This window comes from Aotus nancymaae, unplaced genomic scaffold, assembly GCF_030222135.1.
Source record: "Aotus nancymaae isolate 86718 unplaced genomic scaffold, 86718_ANA_hifiasm-v0.15.2.pri h1tg000049l, whole genome shotgun sequence".
NCBI classification, from domain to species: domain Eukaryota; kingdom Metazoa; phylum Chordata; class Mammalia; order Primates; family Aotidae; genus Aotus; species Aotus nancymaae.
In genome coordinates, this window is record NW_026988463.1 from 18,260,737 (window position 1) to 18,283,597 (window position 22,861).

The 22,861-nt window shown below is 45.4% G+C and overlaps 1 protein-coding gene across 6 annotated transcripts in view; it reads left to right on the forward strand.

The window, feature by feature from the left end:
- SYT17 (synaptotagmin 17) overlaps nucleotides 1-22,292 on the forward strand; it is a 91,074-nt gene extending 68,782 nt beyond the window's left edge. For all 6 annotated transcript variants that reach the window (XM_012464655.3, XM_012464657.3, XM_012464659.3 and 3 more), the window contains one exon: nucleotides 20,870-22,292. In XM_012464655.3, the coding sequence (XP_012320078.1) occupies nucleotides 20,870-21,066 (197 nt within the window). In that variant the 3' untranslated portion in view covers nucleotides 21,067-22,292. The remainder of the gene's footprint in view (nucleotides 1-20,869) is intronic.
- The last annotated feature ends 569 nt before the right edge of the window (nucleotides 22,293-22,861 follow it).

A 22,861-nucleotide genomic window follows, 5' to 3' on the forward strand; every position in this document is an offset into this window, starting at 1 on the left:
TAAGTTATGATCTATTTTATGGTCATTTTTCAGTTGGGGAAACTCGAAGCTTAGGGACGGCAAGTGCAATGAATAAAGCCAACTGCAGAATGAGAGAACAGTTCACCCAAAGCTGCCCTCACTTCAGATACCAGCTGTAAGTTCTGGGGTCCCTAGGACCACCTCCCTTCAGAACAGTAGCTACAAATTCAGAGTCTCTATGACCTCCCTCAGGTTAATTTGCTAAAAATTCTACTAGAACTCAGCAAAGTGCTACTTATGACTACAGTTTTATTACAGCAAAAGGGTGCAGGTTAAAATCAGCATAAGGAGGAGATGCACAGGACAGAGTCCAAGAGGGGTCAAACTCTGAGACTCTAGTCATCTGTCTGCCTTGTAAGTCACAGACAGCATGACCTCCACTCGGTCACTGTGTGTGACAATATACACAGTATAGCCAGCCAGGGAAGCTCACCACACCTTTGGCATCCAGAGTTTTTACTGAGCCTCAATCACATACTGCTCAGGTGGCTGATCTTCAGTCTCTATCCCCTCCCAGAGGTCTGGCTAATACCTTTTGTCATCAGTTTCTCCAGAAGTTTGATTTGATCCTATGTGGTTCTAGAGCCCCCATCATAAATCACATTGCTAATATACAAGGGCCAAAGCCTCCAGATAGACAAAGATTCTCTTCTTAGGCAGAACGTTACAGAGACCTAGAGATTATTTCCTAGGAGCCAAAGACAAACCTAGGCCTCCATTTGGGTAAGATTACTTTTTCACTGTTTAGGTAGTAACTAGTAACCTGTGCAGAGTCATCCAGCTGGTCAGTGGTTGAGCTGAGCTTCCAGCTAAAGCTGCTTGGTTCCAAAGCCCTTCTCACTCACTCTTAACCACGACATTGACGTTCCTGTGAATCAACTGGGGGTCCTGTTAAAATGCAGTTTTTGATTCCATTAGCCTGGGAGGCACCTGAGCATCTGTATTCTAAGTTCCAGGTGACACCTGTGCTGGTCTGAGACCCACACTTTTGAGGCAGGAGGTGGGACTTGGACACCGGACCAAATTGAGGGCTAGCTAAAATAGGGACGGGGGAAAACAGCTTTTCATAAGACACGCCCACCAGTGGACCATGTCAGTTTACCATTGCCATGGCAACACCTGGGAGTTACCGACCCTTTTCACGGCAATGATCCGGTAACTCAAAGTTACCACCCTTTTCCTAGAAATTTCTGCATAACCCACCCGTTAATCTACATGTAGTTAATCTACCTGTAATTAAAAGTAGGTGTAAATATGATTACAAAACTGCCCTGAGCTACTACTCAACACACTGCCTATGGGTAGCCCTGCTCTGCAGGAGCAGTCACAGAGCTGTCATGCTCCTGCTTCAATAAAGCTGTTTTCTTCTACCCTACCACCGCTCACCCTTGAATTCTTTCCTGGGCAAAACCAGGAACCCTCATGGACTAAGCCCCACTTTGGGGCTCACGTGCCCTATATCACTTTGAATAGCTAGGAGACTCTTCCTCTGTTCTCCCGTGTCACCCCAATATGGCCAGATCGGGGCTGGGGGACTGTGAGTTTGCAGAAATACCGGGGGGAGATCATGTAGAGCCTGCAGGATAAGAAGTTGGTGGTTTTTTCCTAAGTGCATTGAGTAGTCTTTGGAGGATGTTAATCAGGGAAGTAATGTGGCTCAGAAAATGTTTGAAAAATATCCTTCCAGCTGTTGATAGGAGAATCATCTGAAAGACCACTGTGTTGATGGCAGCTTGGACTGGAGAGGTGGAAGAAGGGTTTCAGAGAAGTCACTCACTGGATTATAATGTTGGAGGTAGGATCAGCAGAACTTGCTGATGGATCAGATGTAAAGGACCATTCCCTATCTTAGCCAACTTACTAATCTCTTCTGAATCAGAATTTCTTGTCTCTAGCTCTTAGTTCCCGCCTCACAGGCTGTTGTAGGGACAAAAGGACATGATGCGTAATGGGCTTAGTGCAGAGCTTGGCATAAAGCGGGGCCTCAGTTGATTGTGGCATTGAACCTGGATATGGGCAGAGGCTAGAACTCTAGCCAGGAAGTCAGGAGATGGAAGCATAGACCTGACCTGTCACCCTGGGGTTCTCCTGGTAAAGTCCCCAGTAGCACTCCGACCTCAATTTCTCCTCCTGAGAGCTCCTTGAGTCTGCCAACATCCACCAGGTGGTAGAACTTGGCTGGGTCTTATACATTCGTTTTGGGTTCCAATGGCAGCCTTTGAAGACCGGGCCGGCTGCCAGGGCTCCTGAGGGTTTTTATTTCACTCGAATGGCTGTTTAACGACTTTGGTGCCTTTGGATGGAACCTCATTCCAGGCAGATCCCCATGGGGGAGAGCATCGGGGAGCTGAGGGTTTATCCAACCACATGTGTGCCTGCAGGGCCTGAGCTACACTGGGGGGCCAGTAGAGGCCAGGTTTCAGGCTTGCTTTGTGCCTCAGTGCTGGCAAGATGCAATCTTGTGCTCAGAAGATAGGGCTGCCACCTGGGTAGGCTCAAAATGAAGACTTATGCATGAAATCAAATCAGAAACCAACAGTATGCTTCCAGACATCCCTTCTATCCATCACCTCATTCTGACTTCCCCAACCCAAAGCTGCCAGTCAGCAGAATGCTTAACTTTTAAAATGCCAGGGCCTGGCCAGGTGCCGTGGCTCATACCTGTAATCCCAGCACTTTGGAAGGCCAGGGTAGGAGGATTGCTTGAGGTCAGGAGTTCAAGCCCAGTCTGGGCAACATAGAAAGACTCCTTCTCTATAAAAAATAAATGAAAAAAAATTAGCTGGACATATGGTAGCATGTGGCTGTAGTCCCAGCTACTCAGGAGGCCAAGCGGGGAAGATCACTTGAGCTCAGGAGTTGGAGGCTGCAGTGAGCTATAATCACACTACTGCACTCCAGCCTGGACAACAGAACAAGACCCTGTCTCAAAATCAATCAATTAATTAAACATTTAAAATATGTGTATAATAAAATTTTAAAATGCCAAGGACTGCGGGACACAGCCTCTAGTGTCACCTATCTGCCTACATTTCGAGGAAACCTTCAGCTGTAGTGAAAATAGCTTTGCCTTAGAAATCAGAAAACCAGACTGCCAGTTTAGTGCTGTATCATTCTGAGCAGAACCTTTTAATCTCTTTGAGCCTCTAGTTTTCTTCCATCAGATGCATATAAAATTCATCGCAAGGTTGTTCACGCAGTATTTGATGATAATAATGGCAAACACTTAAATAGTGCTTCCTGTGTGGTAGGCACTGCTCCAAGTATTTCAAATGAAATAACTCATTTAATCTGCATAGAAACGCTATGACATAGTGTTATGGGATCACTGGGGGTGTTGCTTTTCTGGCTGGAAACCTCTGTGACTGGTGGCGCCTTTGCCTGAGTTTTGCTCGGACCCACTGGGCCCACTCATCCTGGCAGGCTGTGCTCAGCTCATGCTACCAGGCTGGATCCCATGCCTCTGAAGAGACTGAACGGGAGCAGCGAGGGTTATGTGAGCAAGCGAGCATGGGGTTCAGCCACTGCACAGTCAGGCACACCAGCTACTGCAGTGGGGCAGGCAATTCGAGGTGCCAGCATGGGTGCCACCTCTCTGCGAGGCTGCGCCTGCACCAGGCTCACCACAAGCAGATTCAATGGCTGGCACCGGGAAACAGAGTGGTGCCCAGAAGCTTGGAGACACCAGGAACCACAGGGCCCCAAAGGGGGAGTCACAGCCTGGCTCAGGGAACTCCCAGTGCTGGGCCCTAGGCGGGGCTGCAGCTCTCCTGTCCTTCTCTCTTCTCTCTTCTGTCCTTGTTGCCTGTAACGTGGCAGACAAGGGGCGTGTTTCAGCCCTGTTTGTGTTACAACTCTTTTAGCCCTGCCATTTGACAAGGCCTGAGTTCTTGTCCTGCATCCAGGAAGAATGAGATACGCAGACAAGTGGAGGGTGAGCAAGATGAAGAGGAGCCTTATTGAGCAACACAACAGCTCAGAGGGAAGCGTAGCGCATAGCTCCTCTCCATAGCCAGGGTATCCCCATGAGTGTTCAGCTCTCAGCAGAGAGGGTATCTTCTCTCTGTTGGGAAGGTCGTTCTGAAAAGTGTACAGCTGTCAGCAGAGAGAGTAGTTCCTCTGGTCAACATGGTGAAACCCCATCTCTACTAAAAATACAAAAAAAGTTAGCTGGGCATGGTGGCAGGCACCTGTAATCTCAGCCACTTGGGAGGCTGAGGCAGGAGAATGGCTTGAGCCGGGGAGGCGGAGGTTGCAGGGAGCTGAGATCGGCCATTGCACTCCAGCCTGGGCAACAAGAGTGAAACTCCATCTCAGGAAAAAAAAAAAAAAAGTCATCAGGACTTGAATTCACATCCTGCTCTACCACTGGACCACAAACTGGGTCCCAGGTGGGTCTCCTCCTGTCACTGGGATTTGACACCTTGTTCTGCATGAAGATTCCAGACAAATGCCACATTGACCCACAGTATAGGTTAAGGAATAGACTCTGCTGGAGAATAAGGAAAAGGCCTGCAGGACAGGCATTGGCAAGAAAGGAAGAGGCTTGAATTCCCTCTACCTAACCACCATCCTTTTGAGAGATGCACTGGGGCCAGATGCAGCAGGTCTGTGGTGTGCATCTGATTTCTAGAGCCAGGACTTTGTACCTACCATCCCACCATTTTATAGGGCAAGGGTGAGCAGGCAGCCATGTCAATGGGGCAGGTGGGTTAGCACCAGTGACCAGCAACCTTAGGGCTCATGGGAAATTACAGCTCCCTCTTTCCAGGGGAGGAAGGCCCCAGGTTAGGGGGAGAGCTGGTCCCAGACAGTTCGTGGTCCAGACGTCTAGCGTAAGCTCCCAGAGCTTCTTTTGGACAATTTGGCTCATTGTACATACACCCTGAGCCTCTGTCAATTTATCTGGAAAATGAGCATCTCACGACCTTCTTCCTAGGCTGCTGTGAGGATGGAATGGGATTGTGCATACACAGGGCCGTAGGGCCTCTACGTGTGGGCTGCTGCTCTTTAAATGACGTTACTGTTATTCAAAACATATGTGAACTGAGCACGGTGGCTCATGCCTGTAATCCCAGCAATTTGGGAAGCTAAGGCGGCAGATCATTTGAGGTCAGGAGTTCGAGAGCAGCCTGGCCAACATGGCAAAACCCCCATCTCTACTAAAAATACACAAATTAGCTGAATGTGCTTGCTTGAACCCAGGAGGCAGAGGTTGTAGTGAGCTGAGATTGTGCCACTGCACTCTAGCCTGGCTGACAGAGCAAGACCGTCTCAAAGCAAAACAAAAAAATCTTGTTTGAGACATCTTTTTGAAATTACCTCACGAGCCTGCCCCACATTGAAAGAAAACATAAATGTGGCAGAATTCTTCATCCTTTGAAACGATATATATGGTTTTTGTTTGTTTATTTTGGGACAGGATCTTACTCTGTCATCCAGGCTGGAGTGCAGTGGCACCATCTCAGCTCACTGCAACCTCTGCCTCCCAGGCTCAAGCAATCCTCCCACCTCAGCCTTCCAAGTTGCTGGGACTACAGGTGCACACAACCATGACTGGCTAATTTTTGTATTTTTAGTAGAGACAGGGTTTCACCATGTTGCCCAGGCTAGTCTCAAACTCTTGAGCTCAAGTGATCTGCCCGCCTTGACCTCCCAAAGTCCTGGGATTCCAGGAGTGAGCCACCATGTCTGGCTGAGACATATACATTTTTAAAAATAACTTGAAGTCATGGAAAGCTGAATGATTCATCTAGATTAAGCTCAGCAGCACCTTTAAAAAATTAGAAATGAAGCATCATTCTAAAGAAACGAGGCTGATTTTTTTGGGTGTTTTGAAGAGGATTCTATTTCTCAACTTAAGGTTTGCATGAGGCACTTACTGTAAACCAGTGAATCTCGAACCCAGCTACACATTAGGGTCACCTGGGAAAACTTAAAAGTTGGGATGGATGTTTGGGTGGCACCTCCAGAGAGCGTTGTCAGTTGGCCAGGAATATCCCCTCCCCCATCACTACAGTCTAAAAGGCTCCCTAGGTGGTTATAATGTGTAGTCCTGCAGAGAACCAATGCTGAACTCCAGCATGCATCAGAATCACCCACAGACTTGTTAAAACAGATTGCTGAGCCCTTGCCCAAGAGTTTCTGATTTGGTATAGCTGAGTGGGCTTGAGAATTCACAGTTCTAACAGGTTTCCAGGTGATGCTGATACTGCTGGTGTGGAGACCACACTTCAAGAACCACTGCTTTAGTTAGACTAGAGGTCAGTAAACTCTCCCTGGTTTTGTAAATAGAGTTTTTTTTACTGACCAGAGGTCAGTAAAACCACTCCCTGGTTTTGTAAATAGAGTTTTACTGGAACACAGCCATGTGCATTCATCAACATATTGTTTGTGGCTGCTTTCTGCTAGTGTAGCAAAGTCGAGTGCTTCCAATAGACGCCATAGGTGGCCCTCAAAGCCTGAAATAATTACTGTCTGGGCCTTTATAGAGAAAGTATGTTGGCCTGGCATGGTGGCTCATGCTTGTAATCCCATGACTTTGTGAGGCTGAGGTGGGAGGACTGCATGAGCTCAGGAGTTCAAGGTAATCCTTTGGGGTCGTGGGACCCCTTTCTTTATGCCTCACTGTGGAGACTGAGCCATGTGCAGCCTGCACTGAAGGCTGGGCAATAAAGTGAGACCCTGAATCTACCAAAAAAAAAAAAAATTAAAAATTGTTTTTAATTAGCCAGATGTGGTGGTGTATGCCTGTAGTCCCAGCTACTTGGGAGGCTGAGGCAGGAGGATCACTTGAGTCCAGGAGTTTAAGATTGCAGTGAGCTATGATCAGGCCATGACACTCCAACCTGGGCAATAGAGCAAGACCCTACCTCTTGAGAAAAGAAAGAGAAAAATTGTATCTACCCTGGCCCTAGAGAAACACCTCTGGGCTTTCTTTTTTTCTTTTTTTTTCTTTTGAGACGGAATTTTGCTCTTGTTGCCCAGGCTTGAGTGCAATGGCATGACCTTGGCTTGCTGCAACCTCTGCCTCCCGAGTTCGATGATTCTCCTGCCACAGCCTCCTGAGTAGCTGTGATTACAGACGCCCACCATCACACCCAGCTAATTTTTTGTGTATTTAGTAGAGATGGGGTTTCACCATTTTGGCTAGGCTGGTCTCGAACTCCTGACCTCAGGTGATCCACCTGCCTTGACCTCCCAAAGTGCTAGGATTACAGGGATGAACCACCGTGCCTCACCTTCTTTCAATTCTTTATTTGTTCTTTCCAGGGAAGAAGTGACTTATGTATTGAGAACATAATGAGTGTGCATCTAGAGGTCCCAATCTCTGCAGGATGGGACTAAGTTGTTAAAGGTCTTCTTACTCTCCTCTTCTTTCTGGGATCTGTCTGCCCACCATAGGCACCATCCTCTGCAACTCTCTCAGGGAGCCTGCTCGGCAGGCTTCACCTTGCAGGGACAGACCTGCACAGTTATGATCAGAGAGGTTTAAATCAAGAAGAGGAAATAGTAGGATCAGGCCCCTTTCTACAACCCAGCTAAGCTACCAGTCAACCCATATTTTGATTCTGCGTGAGATTCTGCCCATGAGATTTACTTGGGGAGCATTTGAAAACCACTGGCACCGAGCCCCCACCCCTAAACCAATCAACAGACTCTCTTAGGGGTAAAGCTGGGCACGGAAGGGGGAAAGATCTGATTTATTATCCCCTAAAGACAAAAATGAAATTGGAAGATAACGTAACATTCTAATGATATCACCAAACTTGCTCAGGTGCTCATGGTGAACCTGGAATTTGATTCCAGACCTTCTGCAGGCCTTACCTCATCCCCAAAGCTCATGACATAGATGAAATATTGTAACTAGCTCTGTAGACAGTTTGCAATGATCATTTCCCCCCAAGTGATGCCAGCATCTCTGAAACACATGTAGAGACGACCCTCAGTCAGAACATTTTGGTTGTTCATGTCAAAACAAGCACATTGCTTTATAGTCACACCTTTAAATGCTTCTTCTCATTGGTGTGATTCACACGTGGATCTGAAAGTGATGCTTCAACTCATATGTCTTATTCAGTGCAGGCTGCACGTGGCTCAGTCTCCACACTGAGGCATAAAGAAAGGGGTCCCACAACCCCAAAGGAAGTTTAAAAGAAATTTCAACCTTGACTTTCATCTCTTCAGGAAGGAGAAAGGGATCTAATTCACAAGCCGAAGCAACATTTCTCACAAGTTTCTTCTCTACTCCCCCGTTTCTCTCCCCTTAAGTTTGCTCTATTTTTTTTTTCCTGTGCTGAGCTCCCAAGCTCTGTCTAGCTCAGCGGAGGTGACTTTCCTCCCTCCTGCTCCTGAATCTCCCAGCTCCCTTACCCTGTAGAGCCGCGTAGTCTTTTGAGTCTCAATGGCTTTCCTTTGGTTCGGAGAGAGGGGAGGATTCGGTTTTAATGACGGGAACTCCTGTCATTGCTGCTTTTCTTTTAGGCAGAGGTTTTCTACCTCCACGCTTATATTGACATTTGAGGCCAGATTATTCTTCACTGTAGGGCCTGTCCTGTGCTTTGTAGGGTAGTGAGCAGCATCCATGAGCTCTACCTGCAAGAGGGCAGCAGCAGCCCCTCCCTCTAAGACATGACAATAAAAAACGCCTCCAGATTGGTGGGACAAAATTGGCCCCTGTTGAAAACAACTGCATTAAAAAATTCAGGCAGGGCACAGTGGCTCGCACCTGTAATCCAATACTTTGGGAGGCCAGCGAGAGTAAGATTGCTTGAAGCCAGGAGTTCAAGATCCGCCTGGACAACATAGCGAGACCCTATGTCTAAAAAAAAAAGAATTTAATTAGCCAGGCATGGTGAGGTGCCCCTGTAGTCCCAGCTACTCAGGAAGCTGAGGCAGGAGGATCATTTGAGCCCAGGAGGTTGAGGCTGCAGTGAGCTATAATCATGTCATGCCGCTGCACTCCACTGCACTCTCTTAAGATAAAAATTAATAATTCGTTCTAAGCCAGTATTGCCTGCAGACCAGGACAAAGAGGGCTTCTACCTTGGGCCTCATGCTCTAAATGGGAGGAAGCAAGAAATTCATGGAGTGATGAGTCCAGGCATCAAGGAGCCCATATTTTCCTTTCTAGATCATCTCCAAATACCGGGAACCCAGAATTTCCCACCCACGTAGCCAAAGCCTATTTCCAGGGCCTGCTCAGGGCTAGTCTAGGACAGTCCTCAGGAAGATGCACCGTGCTGCCAATGTGTGCCCTCTAGGCTCCAGAAAATAATAAAGTAGAGGTAATAACAGTACATACCTCATAGATTTGTTGTGTGGATTAAATTGGTGTATTGAAATCCACAGGACAGGGCTGGTATGTGATAAGCACTATAGAAGTGTTGGGTACTATCGTTGTATTTTTCATATCAAGAGTCCCTAAACATAGGACATCTTCCTTCGTTACCTGCTGCTTGACTGAACAGGCAGCTGCCCATTCAAACGTTGGAGCCAACCTTGAGTGTGCTGGACCCTAGAGAGATAGCATGAAGGGCCCCAACGTGGCTCCTTCATGAGGATTTTCATGGGATTTTCCAGGGCCATTCTGACTGTTGGCCTTTTCCCTTATATGCTGGTTGAGGTGTAAGTTCCACTTCAAACACACACACACACACACACACACACACACACACACACACATACACACACACACACACACACATACACACGTACCATAAGTCACTATTACCCAATCTGGTCCTTGTCACATGGGAGGGTCAAAGGAAGTAGGAAATGGGTGAGACTTTTTTTTTTTTTTTTTGAGACAGGGTCTTAGTCTTTCGACCAGGCTGGAGTGCAGTGGTGTGATCATGGCTCACTGCAACCTCAACCTCCCGGGCTCAAGCAGTCCTCCCGCCTCAGCCTCCCAAGTAGCTGGAACCACAGGCATGCACCTCCACGCGCAGCTAATTTTTAAATTTTTTGTAGAGACAGAGTTTCACTATGTTGCCCAGGCTGGACTTGAATTCCTGGGCTCAAGCGATCCTCCCGCCTTGGCCTCTCAAAGTGCTGGGATTACAGGCATGAGCCACTGTGGCATGTGCCCGGTCTCTTCTTTCTGAGATAAGGGAAGAAAATATGCTGAGCTTTGAGTTTCATTTTCTACTGTGTCTCACACCTGGGTGGCTTTGGGCCCACAGCCTCTTAACTTCTCTGAGCCTCAAGTTTCCCATCTGCAAAATGGTGATAAAAACAGGGCTGTGATATGGATTTAGGTTTCAAAAAGAAAAACAACATACATAAAGTGCTTTTCTCGGTTCCTAATACACAGACCTCAGGATTTGCTATGACTGATTTTTAATTATTATAATACAGTTCTCTGAATCGTCATTATAACTCTTGGAAGGAAAAACATGAAAAAAAACTTCTGTCCCAGCAGCTGCTGTGAATCACAAAGTGAGCCAGAAAAGCTTGAAAAACATCACCCTTAAGTCACAGACGAAACTTCTTAGAACCAAAGAAATGTCGTAGCTAAAAAAGAACTCGACATCTGCATATACCCGCCCATTGTATAAAGGGGGAAACTGAGGCCCAGGGAAGGGATATGATGTACCTTGTTTTGAAGAAAAACCTGAAAAAGCTTCTAGGTTTCTGAAAGAAGGAAAAAAGGGAGAGTGCTCCAGTGAGAAGAGGTTTTGCAAAAAGTCTCTTTTGAAAAGAGAATGAAGACCACCTGTGTTGCGGTGTGTCAGCGCTGTACTGGGGCAAGAAAAGGGGAAGAAGCAGGCCTGTGTAGACTGCTTTGAGTCTCCAACAGTTAAGACAGCTCATGGATAACCTGATGAATTGTGGGGACCCCTTGATGATGAGAAAGTAGGAAGGACTGTGAAATAGTCCAGGGTGGGTCTTGCTGATTTTGCACATTTTTTCTTTTCAGAAATAGGGGAGCATCTTAACTAAGCACTGAAGAGGTAGATATCAGGGTACAGTGATGAGGTTTTGGGGTTCCAGCTGTAATCTGGGGGTGTCCCTGCACCGTGCTCTCAGACTCAGAGTTGCATACGGGAGCAGCGAGAGCCTAGAGCACAGACGAGAGTCCTTCATTACCTTCTGAACCAAATACGCAAAATGAGAAGCTGTTGAGTCTGCTCCCGTCGGTTAAGATGTTTTCTTTTTTTCCTTGTAATTTGTAGTGTTTATTACACCCACATTCTAAGACATCCAGCTTCCCTTCCAGAACCGTCTGCCTTGGCAGATTAAATTGACCACCAAAGAATTTAGCTTTTATGGTGGAGAACAAATCGTTTTTACAGCAAATATCAACAGGCGAAAGCCTCAACTTGTCCCTGACTCATTCAGGGCGCTTAGGTTTTGACTGGAGCAGTGAGTGATTGCCCTTAACCCGCTAAACCTCAGTCTCCCCAGCTGTGAAATGAGCCAGTGAAAGCAACCGCTGTAAAGCACTTCTTATATATGGGACGTGGGGGGCAGGAAGGGTGGTGATTGTGCCCCCAGGGTATATCTGGCAATGTCTAGAGATACTTTTGGTAGTCACAAGGGAGATGGAGGATGCTAGGCATGGTAGCTCATGCCTGTAATCCCAGGAATTTGGGAGGCTGAGGTGGGTAAATCACTTGAGATCAGGTGTTCGAGACTCACCTGGCCAACATGATGAAACCGCCCTTCTCTACTAAAAATATAAAAATTAGCCAGGCATGGTGGTGCACACCTGTAATCCCAGCTACTCAGGAGGCTGAGGCAGGAGGATCGCTTGAACACAGGAGGTGGGGGTTGTAGTGAGCCGAGATCGCACCACTGCACTCTAGCCTGGGCGACAGAGCGAGACTCCATCTCAAAAATAAAATAAAATAAAATAAAATAAAATAAAATAAATTGAAACAGTCAGAATCAGGGGACATAGAGGAATTGCTCCTGATATTTGGTGTAGGATGATAGGTGCTACTAAACATTTTAGGGTGCTCAGGACAGCACTGCACAACATGGAGTGATCTGGCCCATAATGTCAGCAGTATCAAGGGTGAGGAGTCCTGCTCTGGAGGCTTGATGTCATGATTAAAGAGTCAATCCATTGATGTGCTTAGCCCTGGACCTAACACATAGTAGGTGCTTAATAAACTGATCCTTACTTATCCTGGGTCCCCTCAAAGCCTGACCATTTAGCCCTGGTGGGTGCCTCCCACCATATTTTTGTTTCCTGGTTGTGTTTCCACAACTTGAATTGCTGTGGTACGGTAGAAATAGAAATGTTAATAACTCTTTACAGCTAAGTTGGGTCTCAAATTCCTAAAAGTGGAATAGGTAGGGTGTGTCCGTGCGTTGTCTGAGGAAGGGAACTGGACTTCTGTGCACTTGCCTGTCCCCAAAGGTTAACCTTAGGGTGCTGGAGATTCAGCCAGGTCCTGAAGAGAAAACATTAGCGCAAGGTCCTGTGCAAGGTGTCATTCTATAATCACTGAGGGAGGAGAACTAAAAGCATTTTGTGAGAGTCAAGTTTCCACTTACTGATCACTTTCCCCTTAAGCTTTAAACAAGGCTTAACATTTTTAACTGTGTTTGATACCAGATTTTTCATACTTCCTTTGATCCATTCAGTGGAACATTCTAATGGATTCATGATCATAATTATAAAAATAAATGATCACACTGCAGATAGCCTTACTCCAGATGGGGAAACCAGATGACTGAGTTCATTTGAATGATGTCTAAATCCATGAGCAATAAATAGGTTCTCAGAGAAAGCCCTCTTCATAGATTTTGTGCAAAGACTTTGCAACATCAATTCTGACTGTTTCAATTTTTTTTTTTTTTTTTGCCACACTCCAGATTGTATAGGTTGTTGAGAAATGGCTTCCAGATGACTCAGGTACACTTAGAGTGTGTATATTTTGTAAACCAAAAAGTATCTGAGACAATTGCAATCATTTTAGGAGTTTATCTTGCCAAGGTTAAGGACCTGCCCATGAGACAGCCTCAGGAGGTCCTGAGGACATGTGCCCAGGGTAGTCAGGCTACAACTTGGTTTTATACATTTTAGGGAGACATAAGACATCAATCAATACATGTAAGAGGTACATTGCTTCAGTTCGGAAAGGCAGGACAGCTGGAAGCAGGCGTTGGGGAGTGTGTGTGGGGGGAACTTCCAGGTCATAGGTGGATTCAAAGAATGGCAAATTGGTTATTATCTAAAGACCTGAAATCAATGTCTAAATTACAGTAAAGGGTTTTGGACACCAAGGTTTTATCATGCAGATAAAGCTTCTAGGTAGCAGGCTTCAAAGAGAATAGATTGTAAATGTTTCTTATCAGACTTAAAGAGTCTGTTCTGGCTGAGTGCATTGGCTCACACCTGTAATCCCAGCACTTTGAGAGGCCAAGGCGGAAAGATCACTTGAGCCTCAGCAGTTAGAGACCAGCCTGGGCAACATGGTGAAACCCCATCTCTACAGAAAATACGCACATGCGTGCGTGCACACACACACACACACACAGACACAAAATTAGCCCGACATGGTGGTGTGCACCTGTGGTCCCAGCTACTTGGGAGACTGAGGTAGAAGGATCACTTGGTCCTGGGAGGCAGAGGTTGCAGTGACCTGAGATCATGCCACTGCACTTCAGCCTGGGTAACAGAGTGAGGTTCCTATCTCCAAAAATTAAAAAAAATTAAAAAAATTTTTTAAAAAGAGTTTATCAGTCTTAAGATCTGTGTTGATGTTAATGGTGGCATGTCTGACTTCCTGTTCCCAAATGGCCTGAACTAGTTTTTCAGGTTAACTTTGGAATGCCCTTGGCCAAGAGGAGGGTCCTGTCAGATGGTTAGGGGGCTTAGAATTGCATTTTTGGGGAGACAACAGATGCTGGAGAGGATGTGGAGAAATAGGAACACTTTTATACTGTTGGTGGGAGTGTAAATTAGTTCAACCATTGTGGAAGACAGTGTGGCAATTCCTCAAGGACCTAGAAATAGAAATTCCATTTGACCCAGCAATCCCATTACTGGGTATATATCCAAAGGATTATAAATCATTCTACTATAAGGACACATGCACACAAATGTTCATTGCAGCACAGTTTACAATAGCAAAGACCTGGAACCAACCCAAATGCCCATCGATGATAGACTGGACAGGGAAAATGTGGCACATATACACCATGGAATATTATGCATCCATCAAAAACGATGAGTTCGCATCCTTTGTAGGGACATGGATGAACCTGGAAACCATCATTCTCAGCAAACTGACACAAGAACACAAAATCAAACACCGCATGTTCTCACTCATAGGCGGGTGTTGAACAATGAGAATACATGGACACAGGGAGGGGAGCACTATACACTGGGGTCTGTTGGGGGGAAATAGGGGAGGGACAGCGGGGGGTGGGGAGTTGGGGAGAGATAGCATGGGGAGAAATGCCACATATAGGTGATGGGGAGGAAGACAGCAAATCACACTGCCATATATACACCTATGCAACAATCTTGCATGTTCTTCACATGTACCCCAAAACCTAAAATGCAATAAAAAAAAAGAAAGAATTGCATTTTTGGCTTACATTCTCCAGAAATATATTAGTGACTACATTAAAAGGAGTCCCCCATAACCATCAGTAGGAACATTTGGTGGAGGTGCTTTACAACAAAATTTTCAGTTGTAAATGTTTCTAAAGAGAAGAAATTTAGGAATATGGTTATAAGGAATTGGCTTCATTCACAGGTTATTCAAATACTGCAAGTTTTGTCACCAATTAGCTATGTTACTTGGTTTCCTTATCTATAACCTGGAGAGGGCTGGGTTATCTGACCGACTGTCCCTTAGTCCCTTTCTGTATTCTATATGTCTAATCTTTAAAGAAAAAAAAATTGTAGAAACAGGGTCTGGCTATGTTGCCCAAGCTGGTCTCGAACTCCTGGGCTCAAGCGATCCTCCCACTTTGATCTCCCAAAGTACTGGGATTACAGGTGTGAGCCACTGCACCTGGCTCCTTACATGTCTAGTTTTAATTCTCTATTTTCTCCAACACAGTTCTTAGAATTTACAGTGATGGCAATCTTGATACTCTCCCAGGCAACTTTTCTGCTAGAAGTCATTAGTTATCTTCAGCTTCACTTTATTATAATTTGCATTTTAAATTTTGAGTTTATAAAAAAATAAAGAGTGTTAAGAGTGCCATAACTTTACCAAGTGATTTGCAAGTGCCAGTGCCTGCTAATTAACTCAGATGGCCGTGGCAGGAACTGCCTCCCATCAGAAAGGCTGAATCACTTAAGAGCTCCCACCTTTCAGGGCCAAGTGATTCACCAGCCAAGTTACTTTACAAGTTGGGATGAAGAGCGTAGGATATTAGACTTCCTTTTAGTTTTCTTCCCTTCTGGCGATTTAGATGTAGATTCTCTAATGGTGACTTATTTTTCCTTTGTATTCTTTCCAAAATAATATATACTTGCTGTAAGAAGTTCAAACTATACATACTTATATAATGCAGAAAGTGGAAATTTTCCTCTGTTTCCCCTTCCTCAGAGAGAGCCACTCTGAACGGTGTGGTGAACATTCATCCAGATATTTTTTTCTATATGTATATTAACATTCTTTTTAACAAAAAGATTGTGCTTACATATACTGTTTTGTAATGCACTTTTGTCTCCTAGCAATATGTCTTGGAGATTTTTCCATTTCATATAGATAAGTCTGTCTCGTTTTTAAGGGCAACATGGATTTCCGTGGTATTATTACTGCGGAAGTTATTTAATTCGTTTCCTCCAGTCTTCTTCTGGGTACCTCCCAAAGACGAACTTAATGACTTGAGCTCAAGTGACCTCAGGAAGTTTGAATAAGGGGGTGGCGAATGAGACAGGAAAAGGAGGAAGACAAATTGAGGATGTTTGATGAGTGGATATCTGCAGTATAGGGGGGTCTTCAAAACCACCCTTGGGTTCAATGATTCACCAGAAGGATTCACAGAACTTGGAAAAACTATTATTCTCATGGATACAGTTTATTACAGTAAGAGCATACAGCTGGATGCGGTGGCTCACACCTGTAATCCCAGCACTTTGAGAGCCTAAGGTGGGTGGATCATGAGGTCAGGAGTTCGAGACCAGCCTGACCAACATGGTGATACGCCATCTCTACTAAAAATACAAAAATTAGCTGGGCGTGGTAGCAGGAGAATCGCTTGAACCCGGAGGCGGAGGTTGCAGTGAGCCAAGATCGCACCACTGCACTCCAGCCTTGGCGACACAGCAAGACTCCGTATCAAAAAAAAAAAAAGCATACAGATCAAAATCAGCAAAGTGAAAGATTGCTGCTATGGTCTGAATGTTTTGTTCCCCCAAAATTCTTTTGTTGAATCCTAATCCCCATGGGGTTGGCGTCCTCATAAGAGAAACCCAAGAGACCTGCCTTGCTACTTCTATTGCATGAGAAGGCACCACCTATGAAGAAGAGAAAGCCCTTACCAGACACTGACTCTTATTACAGGTGTACCTTGATCTTGGACTTCCTAGCTTCTGGAACCATTAGGAAATAAATTTCTATTGTTTATAAGCCTCCCTGTTTATGGTAATTTGTTATAGCAGCCCAGACAGACTAAGAAAGGGGAAAGAGTCCTCTTTGTCATAGGAAAAAGTCCAAGAGAGACCAGGTGCAAGCTTCTCGTTGTTGTGTGTCCAGCATAGTTAGAAGAGGTCAGTCATATGGTTATGGCTGACCATCTGGGTGGCTGAGCCTAGTCTCCAACCCCTGCAGAGGTCAAGCTAATGGCAAGTGGCCCAAGGTCCCCACCATAAATGACAGTTAGCATAGACAAGCTGGCATGGCTCAGGCAGGAAGCTGCAGGTGCTTGAGGTAGGACACTACACACAGAAACCATGAGTAGCCTCCAAGGGGGCTGAGGGGTAGGCAGGGCACCACCAGCCCCAGCTACACTCCCTCAGGGACAGTCTTGTCATTTCCAGTTTTTCATTCTTACAAACAATGCCCTGGTGCAAGGGCCAGGAAACTTGTATAAGGAGCCACAGAGTCATTTTTTTTTTGTATTCTCTTTTAGCAATTTTTAAAATTGAGATAAAATTCACGTAACATAAAACTCACCCTTTTGGTGTATATGATTCGGTGCTTTTTAGGTATATTTTCAAGGTTGTGCAACCAACACCACTATCTAATTCCAGAATATTTTTATTGCCCCCAAAAGGAGCTCTGTGCCAATTAGCTATCATTCCCCATTCCCCCTTTCCTCAGTCCTTGCTAATCACTAATGGTCTGTCTCTAAAGATTTACCTATTCTGGACATTTCATATAAATGGATCATAATGTATGGCCTTAAAAACTTTGTACATAGGCCGGGTGTGGTGGCTCATGCCTGTAATCCCAGTATTTTGGGAGGTCGTGGCAGGTGGATCACCTGAGGTCAGGAGTTCAAGACCAGCCTGGCCAATGTGGCAAAACCCCATCTCTATTAAAAATGCAAAAATTAGCCGGGCATGGTGGCGGATGCCTGTAATCCCAGCTACTTGGGAGCCTGAGGCAGGAGAATCGCTTCAACCCAGAGGCAGAGGTTGCAATGAGCCAAGATTGTGCCACTGCACTCCAGCCTGGGTGACAGGAATGAAATTTAATCAGGAAGGCAAAGGGAGGGGAGGGGAGGGCAGGGAAAAGCTTGTACAAATGTTTACAGTAGCCTTATCCACAATAATAGTCAAAAGGTGGAAACAACTCAAATGTTAACCATCTGATGAATAGATAAGCAAAACATGGCATATTCATATAATGGAATCTTATCTGTCTATAAAAAGTAATGCTACAACATGGATGAACTAGACAGAGAGCAGATATTTGAGGCTTTGAGGGTCACATGGCTTCCAAATTATTCAGCTGCTATGGTCTGATAGTTGTCCCCCACCCTGCCAAATTTGTGTCGAAATCCTAACGCACAAAGTGATGGCACTATGAGGTGGAACCTTTGGGAGATGATTAGGTCATGAAGGTTAGAGCCCTCATAACTGGGATTAGTCCCCTTATAAAAGATGCCCCAAAGAACTAGCCTGTCCCTTCCACCATGTGGGGACTTAGTGAGAAAATACCGTCTATGAGGAAGCAGTCTCTCTGACCAGACACCGAATTTGCCAGTGTCTTGATCTTGAACTTCCCAGCTTCCAGAACTGTAAGCAATAAATTTTCATTGCTTATAAGCCACCCGGTTTATGGCATTTTGTTACAGCAGCCTGAATGGACTAAGACATCAACTCTGCCCTTTTTGCACAAAAGCAGCATTATGTAAACAAATGGGTTTGAATGTGTTCCAATAAAACTTTATTTGCAAAAACAGGTAGTAGTCCATATTTGACTTGGAGGGTGTAGTTTACCTACTCCTGCTATATAAAATATCCTCGTATGTGTATTTTTGTCCATTTGTGCAGAAAATTTGATGGGACCAATTTCTAGAAGTGAAATTGCCGAGTCATGAGTTATGAAGTTATGACATATTTATTTTGAACAGATGCTGTCAACCACCCCAAAATTTGAACCAACTTGCTTTTCTACCAGTGGCACATGAGAGTACTTGAGACTGACATTTTCTCTTTTCTTTTCTTTTTTTTTTTTTTGAGACAAGGACACTCTGCTGCTACCCAGGCTATATCCAGTGCAGTGGCACCATCACTGCAGCCTTGACTTCCCCAGGCTCAGGTGATCCTCTCACCTCAGCCTCCCAAGTAGCTGGGACTACAGGCATGCACCACTATGTTGGCTGATTTTTTGTATTTTTTAGTAGAGATGGGGTTTCTCTGTGTTGCCCAGACTAGTCTCAGACTCCTGGGCTCAAGCAATCCACCTGCCTCAGGATCCCATAGTGCTGGGATTACAGATGTGAGTCCCCATGTCCCATCAAAATTTCCTTTCTTAAACCCTTTTCCGAAAGAAGTAAAACCCATACCCATATACAAGGGAAGTTTCGCATTGTCATTCTTGAGCTTTGGAGAGGAAGAGGAAAATAGAACATTTTGCCCCTGGAGAAGAAAACCAAATGGGACCTGAAGTGACCTCATAATAGTATCTTATTTTAGGTTGAGGCCCACAGGGAAGGGGACTCTGGTAACTTGTCCTCATTTGGTGAGATCAAACCTTAGACTGCTCACTAAGTATCATTCCAAAGAGCCTTGAGTGTTACCTATTCAAAAAATTTTTTTTCAAATGCAGAGAGCTCCTTAGCAATTTCATTTATTAAGCAAAGCTTCCCTTCCTATTATTTCTCTTACATAAGTAATTTGCATGTAAATGAGGTCCACCTGTGCATACTGAGCATGTTACCAAATGTACAAAAAATATACATGGTCCAATTTTTCTCCACAGAGCTGACAGGTACCCATCCCTCTTGATAAAGATGACATAGTATTTCACGTAGCTTAGTTTTCCCTAAGTCTTTTTGGCTTTTGGATGATGCATGGAGTTTTTCCATTTTTCTTTTTCTCCCTCATTTTCATCATTTGGAATTCGTAGTGTGAAACCCACGGGGGAGAACAGTGGCTCGTTAGCATTCAAGCTCTGTTTCTGGCTGCATATTTTAGTTGGTTTATATGATTCTCGGCATCCCTCCTGGGATCTAGCCCGCCTTTGCTCGGCTCACGCTGGGTGAATCTGTGATAGTTCCCATTCTGTAGCCCTTCATTTATAACACAGGCGTAGCCTGCTTTCCCATTAGTGAAACGGCATGCCTGGACTACCCACACACAGATAAAGAATTAGGCGGAACTTGGCTGGGAAGATAAATCAAGTTAACCATCTCATTAGGCTTGAAAGACACAAATTAAGCTTAAGTTGGGATTAACAGAGGAGCCTTTCAAAGAGACATGCAGCACAATAAGAGGTGGAAGAAACTGCCATAGCCATTACTCTCAGCAAATTTCCACCATTTGATGGAACAGAGGAAACATGAAGTCTCTTTTATAAAAGGTCAACAGATAGAAATTTAAGATCGAAATAGCAGTATAACATTTGTTGAGCTCTCATCACATGCTTGGGACTGTGTGCTGAGAGCTTTACACACATTATTTCATAGAAGTTGCACATTGGCCTATGAGAGAAGCAGTATTAAAATTCCTGTTTAACTAACAAAGAAACTAAGGCTCAGAGAGGTTACTTCACCTGCCCTGGAGTCCCAGAGCTTGGTCAAATGATGGAGCCAGGATTCGCCCCAGGATATTTGGCCCCATGGCTTAACCTAGTGGTTCCTATTTGGCATGCATTGGCCTCCCCAGGGGCCATGTCTGAAGACATTTTGGGTTGTCACAGTTGAAGAGAGAGCAGCTACCAGCATCTGGTTCCAGTAGGTAGCAGGGATGCCGCTAAACCTCCTACAATGCACAAGACAGTTACAGCGAAGAATTATCCCACCCGTAACATCAACAGTGCCATGATTGAGAAACCTTGTTTAATCAGTCAATTGGACTACAGTGACAGGCTCACTGTTCCACTAGAACAATCCACTTACGGAGCTCTCTATGCGGTGTGGTGATGCCATGGGATGTACATTTAAGGCTGCATATTGCAGGCAGTGCAGCTATCTGGCAGAAGGAACAGCCAATGCAAAGGCTGAGAGGTAGGAACCTGGCGGGCATGGGATGGCAGGAAGCCAGGTGCATCTGTTACAGAGACTCGCAGGAGGATGCGATGAAGGAGTCGGAGTTCTCACCAAGAAAAGGAAAAAGGCAACGTGCCCTAGACGATGACCCCTGTGTTTGCAGTTAACAAATGTGTAGACTAATGGCCTCTGTCTTCTCCCTGCCTTCCTGTTCTGTTCCCCTCCTTCCTCTTGCCTCCCTCCTGCCCTCAACCCTCTGGCTCCCTAGTTTTCGGCCACAACATGAAGAGCAGCAACGACTTCATCGGGAGGATTGTCATCGGCCAGTACTCTTCAGGCCCCTCTGAATCCAACCACTGGCGGCGCATGCTCAACACGCACCGCACAGCCGTGGAGCAGTGGCACAGCCTGAGGTCCCGGGCTGAGTGTGACCGTGTGTCTCCTGCCTCCCTGGAGGTGACCTGAGGGCTGCAGGGAAGGCAACTTTCATTTGTTTAAAAACAAAAAAGACAGAAAAAAAAAGTCACATACTATTACATCCACACCTTCGTACACACTCGCAACATGTCTACACACGTCCACACACACAGACACACAGACACCCCAAATCCTCTCAGAACTGAGAGGAAGCAGACTATTGATCACAAAATGGCCACCCTCAGTGAGACCTGGGAACTTTCTGGAAGCCCCATCTGTAGATCATGAGCTCAGTGGGCTCTGCCGTGGGACTTATTGGCAGTGCCTGCTCTTGTCAATACCCCTGCCCCAAAATGCACTTTCAACCCTCAGGCCAGAGAAAGGACCTCCCAAAGGGTGCCAATCTCCATCAAGACTAAATTTACCAAGAGTTTGGCCAGTGTGTGGGAGACCTGACCACCCTCCACTCCCCAAACACAACACACACCCACTGGGTAACTTCTGAACAGGCTGCTGTTCCCTGGGGTTCTTCAAACCTGATACCTTTCTCCAAAGGTGTAAGTATCTTTGTCTTCTCCTTAGTAAATGTGATAACTAGATTATGGACCATTTGGAGAAACCAAATGGCAACCAGAACTATTCCAGTGTCAGAAGCCTCTCCTGGCTTAACGGAATTGTCCTTGTGTTAGCTCATTCCAGGGGACTTCCTGTGGGTATATATGTGTATGTTCTCGTGCATGTGCCCTCACAGGTGAACACATGCGTGTGCCTACGTGTCCTCTTGGAGAGCGTGGTGATGAGTCGGACTTCAATCCTGAGCACTGCCTTCTCTCTGCCTCTCCTGTCTAGTGAGATTCCAACCAGTGTCCTGTCTGTCAGAGACCCCACCTTGGGTAACAGTAATGTGCGTGTGAGTCAAGTAAATAGGATATGATAGAGCAAAAGTAACATTTTTTGGCTGAATCATGGTGATTGTGACCCACAAAAGACATACAAAGGACCCGATACATGGATTAAATGACCACCACACCCATCCATGATGATCTTCTTCCTTAATCATACTCTGAGCATTTTTCTGTGTTTGTCTGTGAACCAATGTCACGTCTCATGTGCTAAGGAATTTATGTAGTTAGAATAGATCTCTCTCTCTCTCTTTCTCTCTCTCTCTTTCCTCTCTCTCTGTTGGATGCTTCTATATCTTTTTCCACAGCATAATGTCTGGTGTGATGGGGAGCTATTTATTGAAATTAAAGATTATTTATTTGTGCCATGCATTCGAGTTATCTTTTTCTTCATGGACACAGGACATAGAGGGTGGGAGGGCGTTGCAGTAATTTTGAGACAGAGTCTCACTCTGTTGCCCAGGCTGGAGTGCAGTGGTGCAATCTCTGCTTACTGCAATCTCTGCCTCCTGCATTTAAGCAATTCTCCTGCCTCAGCCTCCAGAGGAGCTGGGATTACAGGTGTGCACCACCACGCCTGACTAATTTTTGTATTTTTAGTAGAGACGGAGTTTTGCCACGTTGGCCAGACTGGTCTTGAACTCCTGGCCTTAAGTGATCTGCCTGCCTCAGCCACCCAATGTGCTGGGATTACAGGCATGAGCCACCACACCCAGTCTCAAAACAATGATATTTATTATACTTATAGATTTTGGCGGTCAAGAATGTTCAGTATTTGCAATATGTCTGACTTGAGCAGTATGCTAATGCCAATTATTCCAGTTTTGCTCTTCTCTATAAAACTTTCCACTTTTTTTTTTTTTTGAGACAGAGTCTTGCTCTGTCACCAGGCTGGAATGCAGTGGCAAAATCTTGGCTCACTTCAACCTCTACCTCCCAGA